General features: G+C 46.3%; 1 protein-coding gene across 2 annotated transcripts; it reads right to left on the bottom strand.

The window, feature by feature from the left end:
• Window positions 1-20: 20 nt before the first annotated feature.
• wdr26a (WD repeat domain 26a) lies at window positions 21-13173 on the bottom strand. Of its 2 annotated transcripts, none has more exons than XM_084702156.1 (14): window positions 12532-13173; window positions 11906-12005; window positions 11707-11763; window positions 11152-11288; window positions 10108-10205; window positions 7708-7864; window positions 7177-7315; window positions 6746-6886; window positions 6295-6414; window positions 3677-3822; window positions 2553-2631; window positions 2199-2328; window positions 1883-2077; window positions 21-1719 (listed from the first exon to the last, which is right to left on the bottom strand). In XM_084702156.1, exons 1-14 carry the CDS (start codon window positions 12795-12797, stop codon window positions 1700-1702), a joined length of 1785 nt encoding a protein of 594 aa, XP_084558282.1. In that variant the 5' UTR covers window positions 12798-13173; the 3' UTR covers window positions 21-1699. The 2 variants fall into 2 exon arrangements, with proteins under 2 accessions (XP_084558282.1, XP_084558281.1); XM_084702155.1 differs by having other exon boundaries at window positions 21-1722; window positions 12532-13172.
• Window positions 13174-13180: the final 7 nt, after the last annotated feature.

Here is a 13180-nt window from a genome sequence, read left to right as displayed (position 1 = left end):
ATCAGTAGACACATCCTGAGTTGGTTCTCCAAACAATCCTCCAGACTGTCATTTATTCATCCAGTAGGCCATCCACACGTAATAGCCTTTTAAAATCCTCAATGCTTTTATTGAAAAGAAAAGCATACATGACACTTCTCCTACACGGTACGATCACGTCATTTGTAATAACACCTTTAATTGCTAAACATTAAGAATCAGGCTGCAAACACGCCAGCTGTAGTGGCTCCAGGGAAACCCAACACCAAGGAAACAACACAAAAGCATAAGTCAAAACAAAAATGTACTTCATATGCAGAAACTAGAACACCATGTCTGGAATTAGTGAATCATTTGATCTAGATCTGTGTGTGTGTATATATATATATATATATATATGTATGTGTTTATGCTCTGAAAAGGTGTAGCTGGCAGGGGGCCACAGCCTGGACTCTGCTCCTACATCACACACTACCGTAGGAGTCTCCCCACCTCAAGACTGTCCCCCAGGCATCCTCTGTACAACATCCTAAATACCATACACTCAGGAATAGAAATGCATGTTGCAACAAAATGATACAAAATAACATTATCCATGGAAAAAAATCATAACAGACCAAGTATTTTAGCTGACCGGTCATGTCAGGATGTAGAGTACTTAACAGTCCTGATAAACTAAAACACCACCAAGAAAGACACGTTTCCTTGAGCAGAACAGGGAGAGGGTTCGAGAGAGGAAGTGAGGTCACAGGGACGGGAAGAACACTGCTTCCTGTTCTGCAGTACAGCAGCCCTCTGTGAAGCCTTACCTTGTGTAGCCACAAGGCTGTCAAACTAGTCTGCAGAGCAGATGACCAGAGCCATGAAGTGTGGCCGTTAAACACTATCAATACACTCCTTCCCCTTCTGCATCAGAAAACACTTGAGTAAAATGTACCTTCTGTAAGAACCACAACAGAAAAAAAATAACACAACCATCATCTAAATACAAGCATATCCTAGATACTCTTTGTGAGTTTTCATCTGATTTTAGTTAAAATGCTTTCAATTCCTCCTAAAAATCTCAGTTCAGGAGAGAAAAACAATATTCAATTTCAGCAATTTCAAACAAAAACAACATGACATCAAACCCTTTGAAGACTCAAAGGCTGAATTTACAACTTAAATAAACTGTGGATGTTGAGTAACTCAAACATACCCTCACCTTCTTTCTAAAGCCCTGATGATCCAATGGACACATGAGACTAAATAAAGTCGATATAATAAATAAAGGTTCTGGTGGTGGCAGGTGAGACAGACGCCTGGCAGGTGAGGCAGGAGGTCACAGGTCCCTGCCTCCCTGCCTCCCTCCCTCCCTGCCTGCCTGCCTGCCTCCCTGCCTGCCTGCCAGAAAGGTTCATTTGAGTGACCAGCCTGATGTCTCTCTGACATCAACATTGTGCTCAGACATTCAGCCTCACTGCCGCACCCCCCAGACTGCAGCTGTTAAAACTCCTGGTTCTCCTGGCTTGTTAAAGAGTGAAACATGGCTCTCCTGGCTCGTTAAGAGTCAGTAGCAGGGTTCTGCCTCGTTAAGGGGGTTCTCCTGGCTCGTTAAGAGTCAGTAGCAGGGTTCTGCCTCGTTAAGGGGGTTCTCCTGGCTCGTTTAGAGTCAGTAGCAGGGTTCTCCTATAACCAAGGAAACATCGGGGAACCCCAAGTGGGTCTCTTGGGGTCACCATCAACTGTCCATGCTGAAACCTTCTGGAAGAGACAGCGAGAAGCACGGACAGTCAACAACACATTCCTTAGTTCGTTCTTTACTAAAAACACCTGAAAAACCACACATATTTTCCTATGTAGTGACAAAGCATGACATCACATCCTGTCAATGTGGTGGCACAGCATGACATCACTTCCTTACCATTGGCTCCCTCGGCGTCCTGGCCCTCCAGGGAGGGGGCAGGGCCCCAGATGCGTACAGTGCTGTCGTCAGAGGCGCTGGCCAGCAGTCCGGGCAGCACTGGGTTCCAGCTCACACAGTTGACCGTGCGCGTGTGTCCCGTCAGCTCAGCGATGGGCAGCTCACTGCGGCGGTGCCAGATGTACACCTTGTGGTCTGAGGGGGGTGGAGGGGAAAGAGGCTGAGTTTCATGTAAAGTATCCCAACTGTGAACCCAAACAAGTTCTCAAAGATGTGAGAGAAGGTCAGTCCGTGAGTTTCAAGTTGGTGTCGTCACCTTCACTCCCGCTGGCAATGAAGTCCTCGTTGTGGCCTCCGAAGCAGGAGTGGATGGTGTAGAAGCCCTGGGTCACACCCTGGTACTTCCTCACCAGCACACGGTCCTGCAGGTCCCACAGGTGCACCCCCTACAGGACACACACACACAACTGCTCATACTCCAACACTTCCTGCTCTGCAGAGACTCCCATACAAGGGCTACAGGGACTGCTGCAGGAAGGAAGCTAGGAGGCTAGGAAGCTAAAAGGCTAGTAAGTTGGGAAGCTAAAAGGCTAGGTAGTTTGGGGAGCTAAGACACTAAGAAGCTAAAACACTTGGAGACTACGGAGCAGTATCGATAGCTAGCTGTCACCTGTGTGGCCACGTTGAGCAGAGCTAACCTCCCGCTCCTGGAGACGCTGAAGGACATGATCGGATGCTCCTCCTGGACTCTGTCATCACACAGAAGAAGAATTCAAAAGATGAAATAAATAAAAGTACAAATAAATACATTTCTCGAATATGCTAGTCAAGTCAACTTTATTTATAGGGCACATTTAAAAACAGCAGTTTACCAAAGTCCTGTACAGTCTGAGTAGCCAAACCCATAAAACAACCCAGTACCCTGCTTACAGGGATGGGGGGTAACTCTGTAGAACTTAGGGTTCGAAGTAGAGCCCGACCGGTAAAGGCCAATATGAATACAAATATTTGGTGATTTAAAAATCGGACATTCCGATATATCGGCTAATATATATAGTACCAGTCAAAAGTTTGGACACATGGAATGGTAAATTGTGTCCAAAATTTTGACTGGTACTGTACGTGATGTGAACAACATGATACTTTGCCAACCTGTGTGTTGCTTGTGTGTGTGTGGATGTGTATCTGTGTCTGTGTGTGTGTATCTGTATGTGTGTATGTGTGTGTGTGTATGTGTGTATGTGTGTGTGTATCTGTATGTGTGCGTGTGTGTTTGTGTATCTGTATGTGTGTGTGTGTGTGTTTGTGTATCTGTATGTGTGTGTGTGTGTGTGTATGTGTGAATGTGTGTGTGTGTATCTGTATGTGTGCGTGTGTGTACAGTACCAGTCAATAGCTAGGACATATTTTCCCATGTGTCCAAACTTTTGACTGGTACTGTATTAAAAGAAAAAAATCCAGGAACACTTAACTAAACATAAACACTCTGCCCAACTCTGGCTGGATCAGATGGTTGTAGGGTTTGTGGCGTTCTAAACACGAGTGTTGCAAACAGGGACGTTGTAGAGTGCCCTCTGGTGGCAATGCCAACACTCATAACATGGTTGAAGGGTGTTTTGTCGTTTTTAAAATTTATTTTTTATATTCATTTATCGGCCATTATAAATGCCAATACCAATAGTTTTTAAAATGCCTAATATCAGCTGATAATATCGGTTGGGCTCTAGTTAGGAATGTGTGTGAGGAGATGTGTAGGGTTAGGGTTAAAGTGTGTAGAACTCAGGAGGGTATTACATGTTTCTGTCCGTCAGGTCCTCAAAGTTGTACCCTCGTATGCGCTGGTGAGTGTCAGAGGCCAGCACCGTCCTGGTGTCACCCAGGCAACTCAGACACTGCACACGCACCCCCTCCCACGAGTCCAGCAGGTGACCATCCAGGTCCTGGACATAGACAGACAGATATCCATCCATACAACCAGTCATCCATACAACCAGTCATCCATACAACCAGTCATCCATACAACCAGTCATCCATACAACCAGTCATCCATACAACCAGTCATCCATACAACCAGTCATCCATACAACCAGTCATCCATACAACCAGTCATCCATACAACCAGTCATCCATACAACCAGTCATCCATACAACCAGTCATCCATACAACCAGTCATCCATACAACCAGTCATCCATACAACCAGTCATCCAGCCATCCATCCCACTGTGTTAAAATGACCTGTACTTGTTACAACTGGAAAACTTGGAACACACTGGTAGAACTGCCCTCTCTGATACTCACACACTGGTAGAACTGCCCTCTCTGATACTCACACACTGGTAGAACTGCCCTCTCTGATACTCACACACTGGTAGAACTGCCCTCTCTGATACTCACACACTGGTAGAACTGCCCTCTCTGATACTCACACACTGGTAGAACTGCCCTCTCTGATACTCACACACTGGTAGAACTGCCCTCTCTGATACTCACACACTGGTAGAACTGCCCTCTCTGATACTCACACACTGGTAGAACTGCCCTCTCTGATACTCACACACTGGTAGAACTGCCCTCTCTGATACTCACACACTGGTAGAACTGCCCTCGCTAAGACTCACACACTGGTAGAACTGCCCTCTCTGATACTCACACACTGGTAGAACTGCCCTCGCTAAGACTCACACACTGGTAGAACTGCCCTCTCTGATACTCACACACTGGTAGAACTGCCCTCGCTAAGACTCACACACTGGTAGAACTGCCCTCTCTGATACTCACACACTGGTAGAACTGCCCTCTCTGATACTCACACACTGGTAGAACTGCCCTCGCTGAGACTCACACACTGGTAGAACTGCCCTCGCTGAGACTCACACACTGGTAGAACTGCCCTCGCTAAGACTCACACACTGGTAGAACTGCCCTCTCTGATACTCACACACTGGTAGAACTGCCCTCTCTGATACTCACACACTGGTAGAACTGCCCTCTCTGATACTCACACACTGGTAGAACTGCCCTCTCTGATACTCACACACTGGTAGAACTGCCCTCTCTGATACTCACACACTGGTAGAACTGCCCTCTCTGATACTCACACACTGGTAGAACTGCCCTCTCTGATACTCACACACTGGTAGAACTGCCCTCTCTGATACTCACACACTGGTAGAACTGCCCTCTCTGATACTCACACACTGGTAGAACTGCCCTCTCTGATACTCACACACTGGTAGAACTGCCCTCGCTAAGACTCACACACTGGTAGAACTGCCCTCTCTGATACTCACACACTGGTAGAACTGCCCTCTCTGATACTCACACACTGGTAGAACTGCCCTCGCTGAGACTCACACACTGGTAGAACTGCCCTCGCTGAGACTCACACACTGGTAGAACTGCCCTCGCTAAGACTCACACACTGGTAGAACTGCCCTCTCTGATACTCACACACTGGTAGAACTGCCCTCTCTGATACTCACACACTGGTAGAACTGCCCTCTCTGATACTCACACACTGGTAGAACTGCCCTCTCTGATACTCACACACTGGTAGAACTGCCCTCTTTGATACTCACACACTGGTAGAACTGCCCTCTCTGATACTCACACACTGGTAGAACTGCCCTCTCTGATACTCACACACTGGTAGAACTGCCCTCTCTGATACTCACACACTGGTAGAACTGCCCTCTTTGATACTCACACACTGGTAGAACTGCCCTCTCTGATACTCACACACTGGTAGAACTGCCCTCTCTGATACTCACACACTGGTAGAACTGCCCTCTCTGATACTCACACACTGGTAGAACTGCCCTCTCTGATACTCACACACTGGTAGAACTGCCCTCTCTGATACTCACACACTGGTAGAACTGCCCTCTCTGATACTCACACACTGGTAGAACTGCCCTCTCTGATACTCACACACTGGTAGAACTGCCCTCTCTGATACTCACACACTGGTAGAACTGCCCTCTCTGATACTCACACACTGGTAGAACTGCCCTCTCTGATACTCACACACTGGTAGAACTGCCCTCTCTGATACTCACACACTGGTAGAACTGCCCTCTCTGATACTCACACACTGGTAGAACTGCCCTCTCTGATACTCACACACTGGTAGAACTGCCCTCTCTGATACTCACACACTGGTAGAACTGCCCTCTCTGATACTCACACACTGGTAGAACTGCCCTCTCTGATACTCACACACTGGTAGAACTGCCCTCTCTGATACTCACACACTGGTAGAACTGCCCTCTCTGATACTCACACACTGGTAGAACTGCCCTCTCTGATACTCACACACTGGTAGAACTGCCCTCTCTGATACTCACACACTGGTAGAACTGCCCTCTCTGATACTCACACACTGGTAGAACTGCCCTCTCTGATACTCACACACTGGTAGAACTGCCCTCTCTGGCCCCCGGTGACGAAGCGCTTGCCGTCTGGGTTCCAGGCCACGCTGGTCAGGCTGTCCTCGTGGGACTGGCTGATCTTGGTCCTCAGCTCTCCTGTCTGACACAACACAGCAGGCTCAGCTGCATAATAACCACATTCATCATCTAACTCTGTGGGTCTCTCTGTGGCTAGATAATCTCATGACTCAGGCCTTGTAAGATGTTGAAGCAGCTGTATTTCTCACGACCCACATGAAATAGTTTGGATGTGGGGTTCACCACAAATACATTGAATACGTTTGCCACCAACAGCAACTGTTGAGTGGGCTAAACTGGCTTTACAACAACATATCTTCAGGTCCAGATGACCGGAGGTCCAGATGACCGGAGGTCCAGATGACCGGAGGTCCAGATGACCGGAGGTCCAGATGACCGGAGGTCCAGCTCACCTGGACGTTCCACAGCCAGAGCTCTGAGCAGTCGTCCGGGCCGCAAGCGATCAGGTAGACGTCGTCGGGGCTCCAGGCCAGGTAGGACACCCCGTACGCATGCCCCTCCAGCGTCCTCATCAGCTTCACCTGGTAACTCTCCTGTCAATCAAACCCAATCTCATGTATATCTCCTGTCAAACCCAATCTCATGTATATCTCCTGTCAAACCCAATCTCATGTATATCTCCTGTCAAACCCAATCTCATGTATATCTCCTGTCAAACCCAATCTCATGTATATCTCCTGTCAAACCCAATCTCATGTATATCTCCTGTCTGTATGATCCTGCCTACACTTTCCTCTCCAAGCTAGCTCCCTGGCCCCTTGGCCCCCTTTCCCCCGCCCCCAGACCGATCTCTGTCTGGATGGATGAATGAGGAGGTGCTCACACTATCAACCTGCCACACTATGACAGTGGTGTCCTTGGAGCCACTGGCCAGCTTGGTTCCATCATTGGAGAACTTACAGAACCAGACCTCGTTACAGTGCTCCGTCAGGACCTGCTGGGTGTAGCAGGGGAACCGCTTCCTACAGAACAACCACAGCAAATGTCATCACTGCAGATCCCACAACCTATTTTTTACTTCAGTTTCACTTGTCAATTAAAATTTCCTCCAATGACAGCTTTACAGTGTGTAACTACACTCAGAAAGAGGAGTTTAGCTACGCTTTAACAACAGTCGGGTACTAGGGATGGGTCATGCATGGGAGTTTCAAAGAATTGTTTATTATTTCCAGTGATTATCACATACTATGTTTTGCTTTAAATGCCCATTACTAGTACTGTATGAAGAGAGAGAGAGAGAGAGAGAGAGACATAGACAGAGACAGAAAGAAAGAGAGAGACAGAGAGAGACAGAGAGAGAGAGAGAGTCAGACAGAGAGAGAGAGAGAGAGAGAGAGAGAGAGACAGTACTGACCGTGAGCAGGTGTGGTCCAGCAGCAGGGAGACTGAGTCCATGCTGTTGTCCAGCTTGGTGTTGTGGTAGAGACAGTGCTCTCTCTGCAGCTCCACTGCCTGCAGCAGCAGGGTCTGCAGTCTGCGGGGGGGCAGCATGACCGAGGGGGGCAGGTATGCTGAAGGGGGGGGGGAGACGTGTGATGCTCTTCACTAAAACACTTTCACATGAAATACACTACTGACTAAACAACGACATGACTGTGTGTATGGTGCATTGTTTCCCACACATAGACTCATTTGTGGGGGTGAACCACAGAATCAACAATGGCCGCCACATTGCGCTTCGTAAAAAAAGATGTTTTGCACCATTTAGGTTAAACACGCAACGTATTCGTTCAAATTTTTTTGAGTTTTTGATTTGTTAAAAAAGTTTGAAATATCCAATACATTTCGTTCCACTTCATGATTGTGTCCCACTTGTTGTTGATTTTGCGTTAAAAAAAAATGTTTGAAGCCTGAAATGTGGCAAAAGGTCGAAAGATTCAAGGGGGCCGAATACTTTTGCAATGCACTGTAGTTATTTAGCACTAGCGTTTCTTGCATATGCAGAAATTATTTGTTTGTTGTTGTTAATTTTGTGAAGGTGTGAATCATTTTGGATTAATATTTAATAAAGTTCTGTGTAATTAAGGAATTATTAATATATCCCCTCTGGTCTGACATGAAACAACCCCTCCATCCACAAATAGCTTCTAATCTGTGGGAAACACTGTGGTGTGTGCATGCTGTAGTGTGTATGGTGTAGTGTGTGTGTATGGTGTAGTATGTATAATGTGTGTGTATGGTGTAGTGTGTATGGTGTAGTGTGTGTGTGTGGTGTAGTGTGTATGGTGTGTGTGTATGGTGTAGTGTGTATGGTGTAGTGTGTGTGTATGGTGTAGTATGTATAATGTGTGTGTATGGTATAGTGTGTATGGTGTAGTGTGTATGGTGTGTGTGTGTGTGGTGTAGTGTGTATGGTGTAGTGTGTATTGTGTGGTGTAGTATGTATAATGTATGTGTATGGTGTAGTGTGTATGGTGTGTGTGTGTGTGGTGTGTGGTGTAGTGTGTATGGTGTAGTATGTATAATGTGTGTGTATGGTGTAGTGTGTATGGTGTGTGTGTGTGGTGTAGTGTGTATGGTGTAGTATGTATAATGTGTGTGTATGGTGTAGTGTGTATGGTGTGTGTGTATGGTGTGTGTGTGTAGTGTGTGTGTATGGTGTAGTATGTATAATGTGTGTGTATGGTGTAGTGTGTATGGTGTGTGTGTATGGTGTGTGTGTGTAGTGTGTGTGTATGGTGTAGTATGTATAATGTGTGTGTATGGTGTAGTGTGTATGGTGTAGTAGGTGTAAGGTGTAGTGTGTATGGTGTAGTGTGTGTGTGTGTGTAAAGTGTAGTGTGTATGGTGTAGTGTGTGTGTGTAAGGTGTAGTGTGTATGGTGTAGTGTGTATGGTGTAGTGTGTATGGTGTAGTGTGTGTGTATGGTGTAGTATGTATAATGTGTGTGTATGGTGTAGTATGTATAATGTGTGTGTATGGTGTAGTATGTATAATGTGTGTGTATGGTGTAGTGTGTATGGTGTGTGTGTGTGGTGTAGTGTGTATGGTGTAGTATGTGTAAGGTGTATGGTGTAGTGTGTGTGTGTGTACAGTGTAGTGTGTATGGTGTAGTGTGTGTGTGTGTGTGTGTAAAGTGTAGTGTGTATAGTGTAGTGTGTGTGTGTGTGTGTGTGTGTGTAAGGTGTAGTGTGTATGGTGTAGTGTGTATGGTGTAGTGTGTATGGTGTAGTGTGAATGGTATAGTGTGTATGGTGTAGTGTGTATGGTGTAGTGTGTGTGTGTGTGGTGTAGTGTATGTGTGTATGGTATAGTGTGTATGGTGTAGTGTGTGTGTGTATGGTGTAGTGTGTGTGGTGTAGTTTTGTGTGTAAGGTGTATGGTGTAATGTGTGTGTTTAAGGTGTAGTGTGTATGGTGTAGTGTGTATGGTGTAATGTGTGTGTGTAAGGTGTAGTGTGTATGGTGTAATGTGTGTGTGTAAGGTGTAGTGTGTGTGTGTAAAGTGTAGTGTGTATGGTGTAGTGTGTATGGTGTAATGTGTGTGTGTAAAGTGTAGTGTGTGTGTTTGTGTAAGGTGTAGTGTGTATGGTGTAGTGTGTGTGTGTGTAAGGTGTAATGCGTGTAAGGTGTAGTGTGTGTGTGTAAGGTGTAATGCGTGTAAGGTGTAGTGTGTATGGTGTAGTGTGTGTAAGGTGTAATGCGTGTAAGGTGTAGTGTGTGTGTGTAAGGTGTAATGCGTGTAAGGTGTAGTGTGTGTGTGTAAGGTGTAATGCGTGTAAGGTGTAGTGTGTATGGTGTGTGCGTGGACTGACTCTGCAGCTTGTCCAGCAGCTTGCTGCGTGAGGCTGGGCCCGTGCCCTCCCACTCTGCCTTGGCTCTCAGGTCCTCCGACTGGCTGCACATCAGGTACCTTCAGGAAGACGTCATCACGCTCACAATGATCACATCATCATCCTGCTCAGACTGAGGACATCATCACGTGTGTGCATGTACAGAATGTGTGTGTGTGTACACTTTGTGTATGTGTGTACACTGTGTGTGTATACAGTGTGTGTGTACACTGTGTGTGTGTATATACAGTGGGTGTGTATGCTATGTGTGTGTATATACAGTGTGTGTGTACACTGTGTGTGTGTATATACAGTGTGTGTGTATGCTGTGTGTGTGTATATACAGTGTGTGTGTACACTGTGTGTGTGTATATACAGTGTGTGTATATATACAGTGTGTGTGTACACTGTGTGTGTGTATATACAGTGTGTGTGTATGCTGTGTGTGTGTATATACAGTGTGTGTGTATGCTGTGTGTGTGTATATACAGTGTGTGTGTATGCTGTGTGTGTGTATGCTGTGTGTGTGTATATACAGTGGGTGTGTACACCGAGTCCCTCATGTACATACACGTAGCGTTATCAGCGCCATGGCCAACCCGCAGGAAGCGCACGCTGTGATACTTCATCTTACGTCGTATTTACCAAACCATCGGGTAATCAGCGCCTTTCTCCGCCCACTTTACCGTAAATTGCATTTAAAAGAGCAATTGAATGGGCCTCATTCTCTCTTTCTATCATGGATCAGCCACCAAAGTCAAAACAGCAAAAACAAAGATTTTGTGATAACGAAATTGATGTGCTTGTTCATGAGGTAACAGCTTTTTAAATATTATTCAAGGCCGGAATTCCACAAGGACACAAAAAAATGCAATCTGGACCGAAATTACAAATTCCAGGAACTGTAATATGAATGTACACTGTGTGTGTGTATGCTGTGTGTGTGTGTGTATATACAGTGTGTGTATATACAGTATGCGTGTACACTATGTGTGTATACAGTGTGTGTGTGTGTGTGTGAGATACCCGCTGAGGACGTGGATGCGGTCTGTGTTGTACTTCAGAGGGGTGAGCTCTGCCCTGAGCACCTGCAGGGCCTCCAGAACCTTCCCATCCTCCAGGTACTCCAGGTACTTCTGCTGCAGCAGCAGGAACTTCATACGCTGAGGGGGGGGGGGGGGGGGGGGGGCGACAGCATCATGGCATCAGGGCTGGTACTGACACCCACAAATTATACTTAACATTTAAGATACAGCCAGTTTCACAGGCCGGGTATCCATGGCTACAAATGCCAGGTATCCACAACTACAAATGCCAGGTATCCATGGCTACATGTCACAGGTAACCATAGCTACAAATGCCAGGTATCCATGGCTAAATATGCCAGGTACCCATAGCTACAAAGGCAAGGTTCCCATAGCTACATAGACAAGCTACCAGGCCTGTCTCTCCCTGGTGTGTTGGATCATAGCTACATAGAGCTAGGAGGTGTTAGCATGTAGCTACGTAGAACTAGGTGTTAGCATGTAGCTAAGAAGAGCTAGGTGTTGAGACATAACAATATATGATGTTGGGACTTACCACAATTGCACTTGGAGAATGCATCAATGTCTTCAGTTCATTCAAGTCACTCTCTGCCTATGTTTAAATAAATAATTTTGTGAAAAACAGGAGCCTGATTATTCTATACAAAAAACCAGACCAGAGACGAGTATTTTGCCACAAAAATGTGGCATAATAATATTAAATGCAGGAAACAGGATGTGTTTCTATGGCCAACCTTGTCCCACTCCCCTTCCATCACATGGTTCCGGAACTTGGAGGCAGATGGGTGTTCCAACCGGCACCCTGACTCCTGCATTAACAGGTCCACTGCCTGGCTGGGGGGACAGGACGAGGGAGGGAAGGAGACAGGAGGAAGGAGGGAGACAGGAGGTGGGAGGGAGACAGGAGAAGGGAGAAAAAGGAAGTGTGGAGGGAGGGGGGTGTATGCAAAGAGATATAATTTGAATTCAAATGTGGCTAATATAATTGTACATTTTTTATTAAATATCACCAAATTTGGCCCACTGCGTTTAGAAGGATGTGATTGCAAGTTGAACTGGTTTTGAGGCAAATACGCCAACTTTCAAGTATCCAAGCTGCTTAAAAAAGGTCAACAGGTTTTATATTTGAGGCAGCTGTCCTGTGTAAAGACGATTATAGGCCAGCGCACAGCAAGTCATCACTAGCTGCCGCTAGCTCGGACTTCATTAATAGTAGATAAATTGATACCATCATCGGCAATACCATGACTCATCATGCCAATATGACTCACGTCAATTATATTATCATTACGAGCGACATTCCTCATCTCGCCGCTGTTTACAGAATTTTGCTGATAACATCGACTTATCGGCAACTTACTTGAGTCCTAGATCGTGTAGATGTTGTCCTATAAGTCTGATGACGTCTTCCTCTGACTGAGAAGGACATTTATTTTTCTTTACGGTCGAGTTTGTATCCGAAGCCACGGAGTTCAAGCCCACTTGCCCGTTGTTACTGACCGAGATTCCGTTGTTTACGGTTGATAGTCCGTTGGAGTGAGCTCCACCACCGTCTCCGTTTTGCGCACCGTTATTCAGGCAGGACAGTTCTGACTCTGGAGCCTGTCCTGCCCCGTTGGCCTGCATGTTATGAGTGTTGATATGGACGACGCTATGCGGATTTGAGCGGATGGCAGGTGTAAAGGGTAAAGTTGGATAAGTGAAAAGACCCACTGTCAGGCCCGCTAACCCAGTTGCAGCCGCGCACTCCCCTGTTCTTTCTGCGACTGAATCTGTGTATCTTCCGCGGTGGCGGCGACGCTCCGCCGGTTTCTGAATCGGAGGAGGAAGAAGCGGAGGCCAGAGTTAATTTGCCAAGAGCCTTGGTGACAGTATTAATGAAATTCGTGACTGACAAGGGTGTTTGAGCCTTTCAAAATAAATCGTTTGGGTTTCCTTTACTGCTCTCCTCTTGTTATTGTTGCTCTGACAGCTGCAAACCCATTATAGAGAGAAGCAGTGACGTCACC

Source organism: Hypomesus nipponensis, chromosome 2 (genome assembly GCF_054491055.1).
Source record: "Hypomesus nipponensis isolate SF chromosome 2, ASM5449105v1, whole genome shotgun sequence".
NCBI classification, from domain to species: Eukaryota; Metazoa; Chordata; class Actinopteri; order Osmeriformes; family Osmeridae; genus Hypomesus; species Hypomesus nipponensis.
The sequence above is the reverse complement of the archived record's forward strand: the minus strand, read 5'-3'. Positions and strand labels throughout refer to the sequence as shown.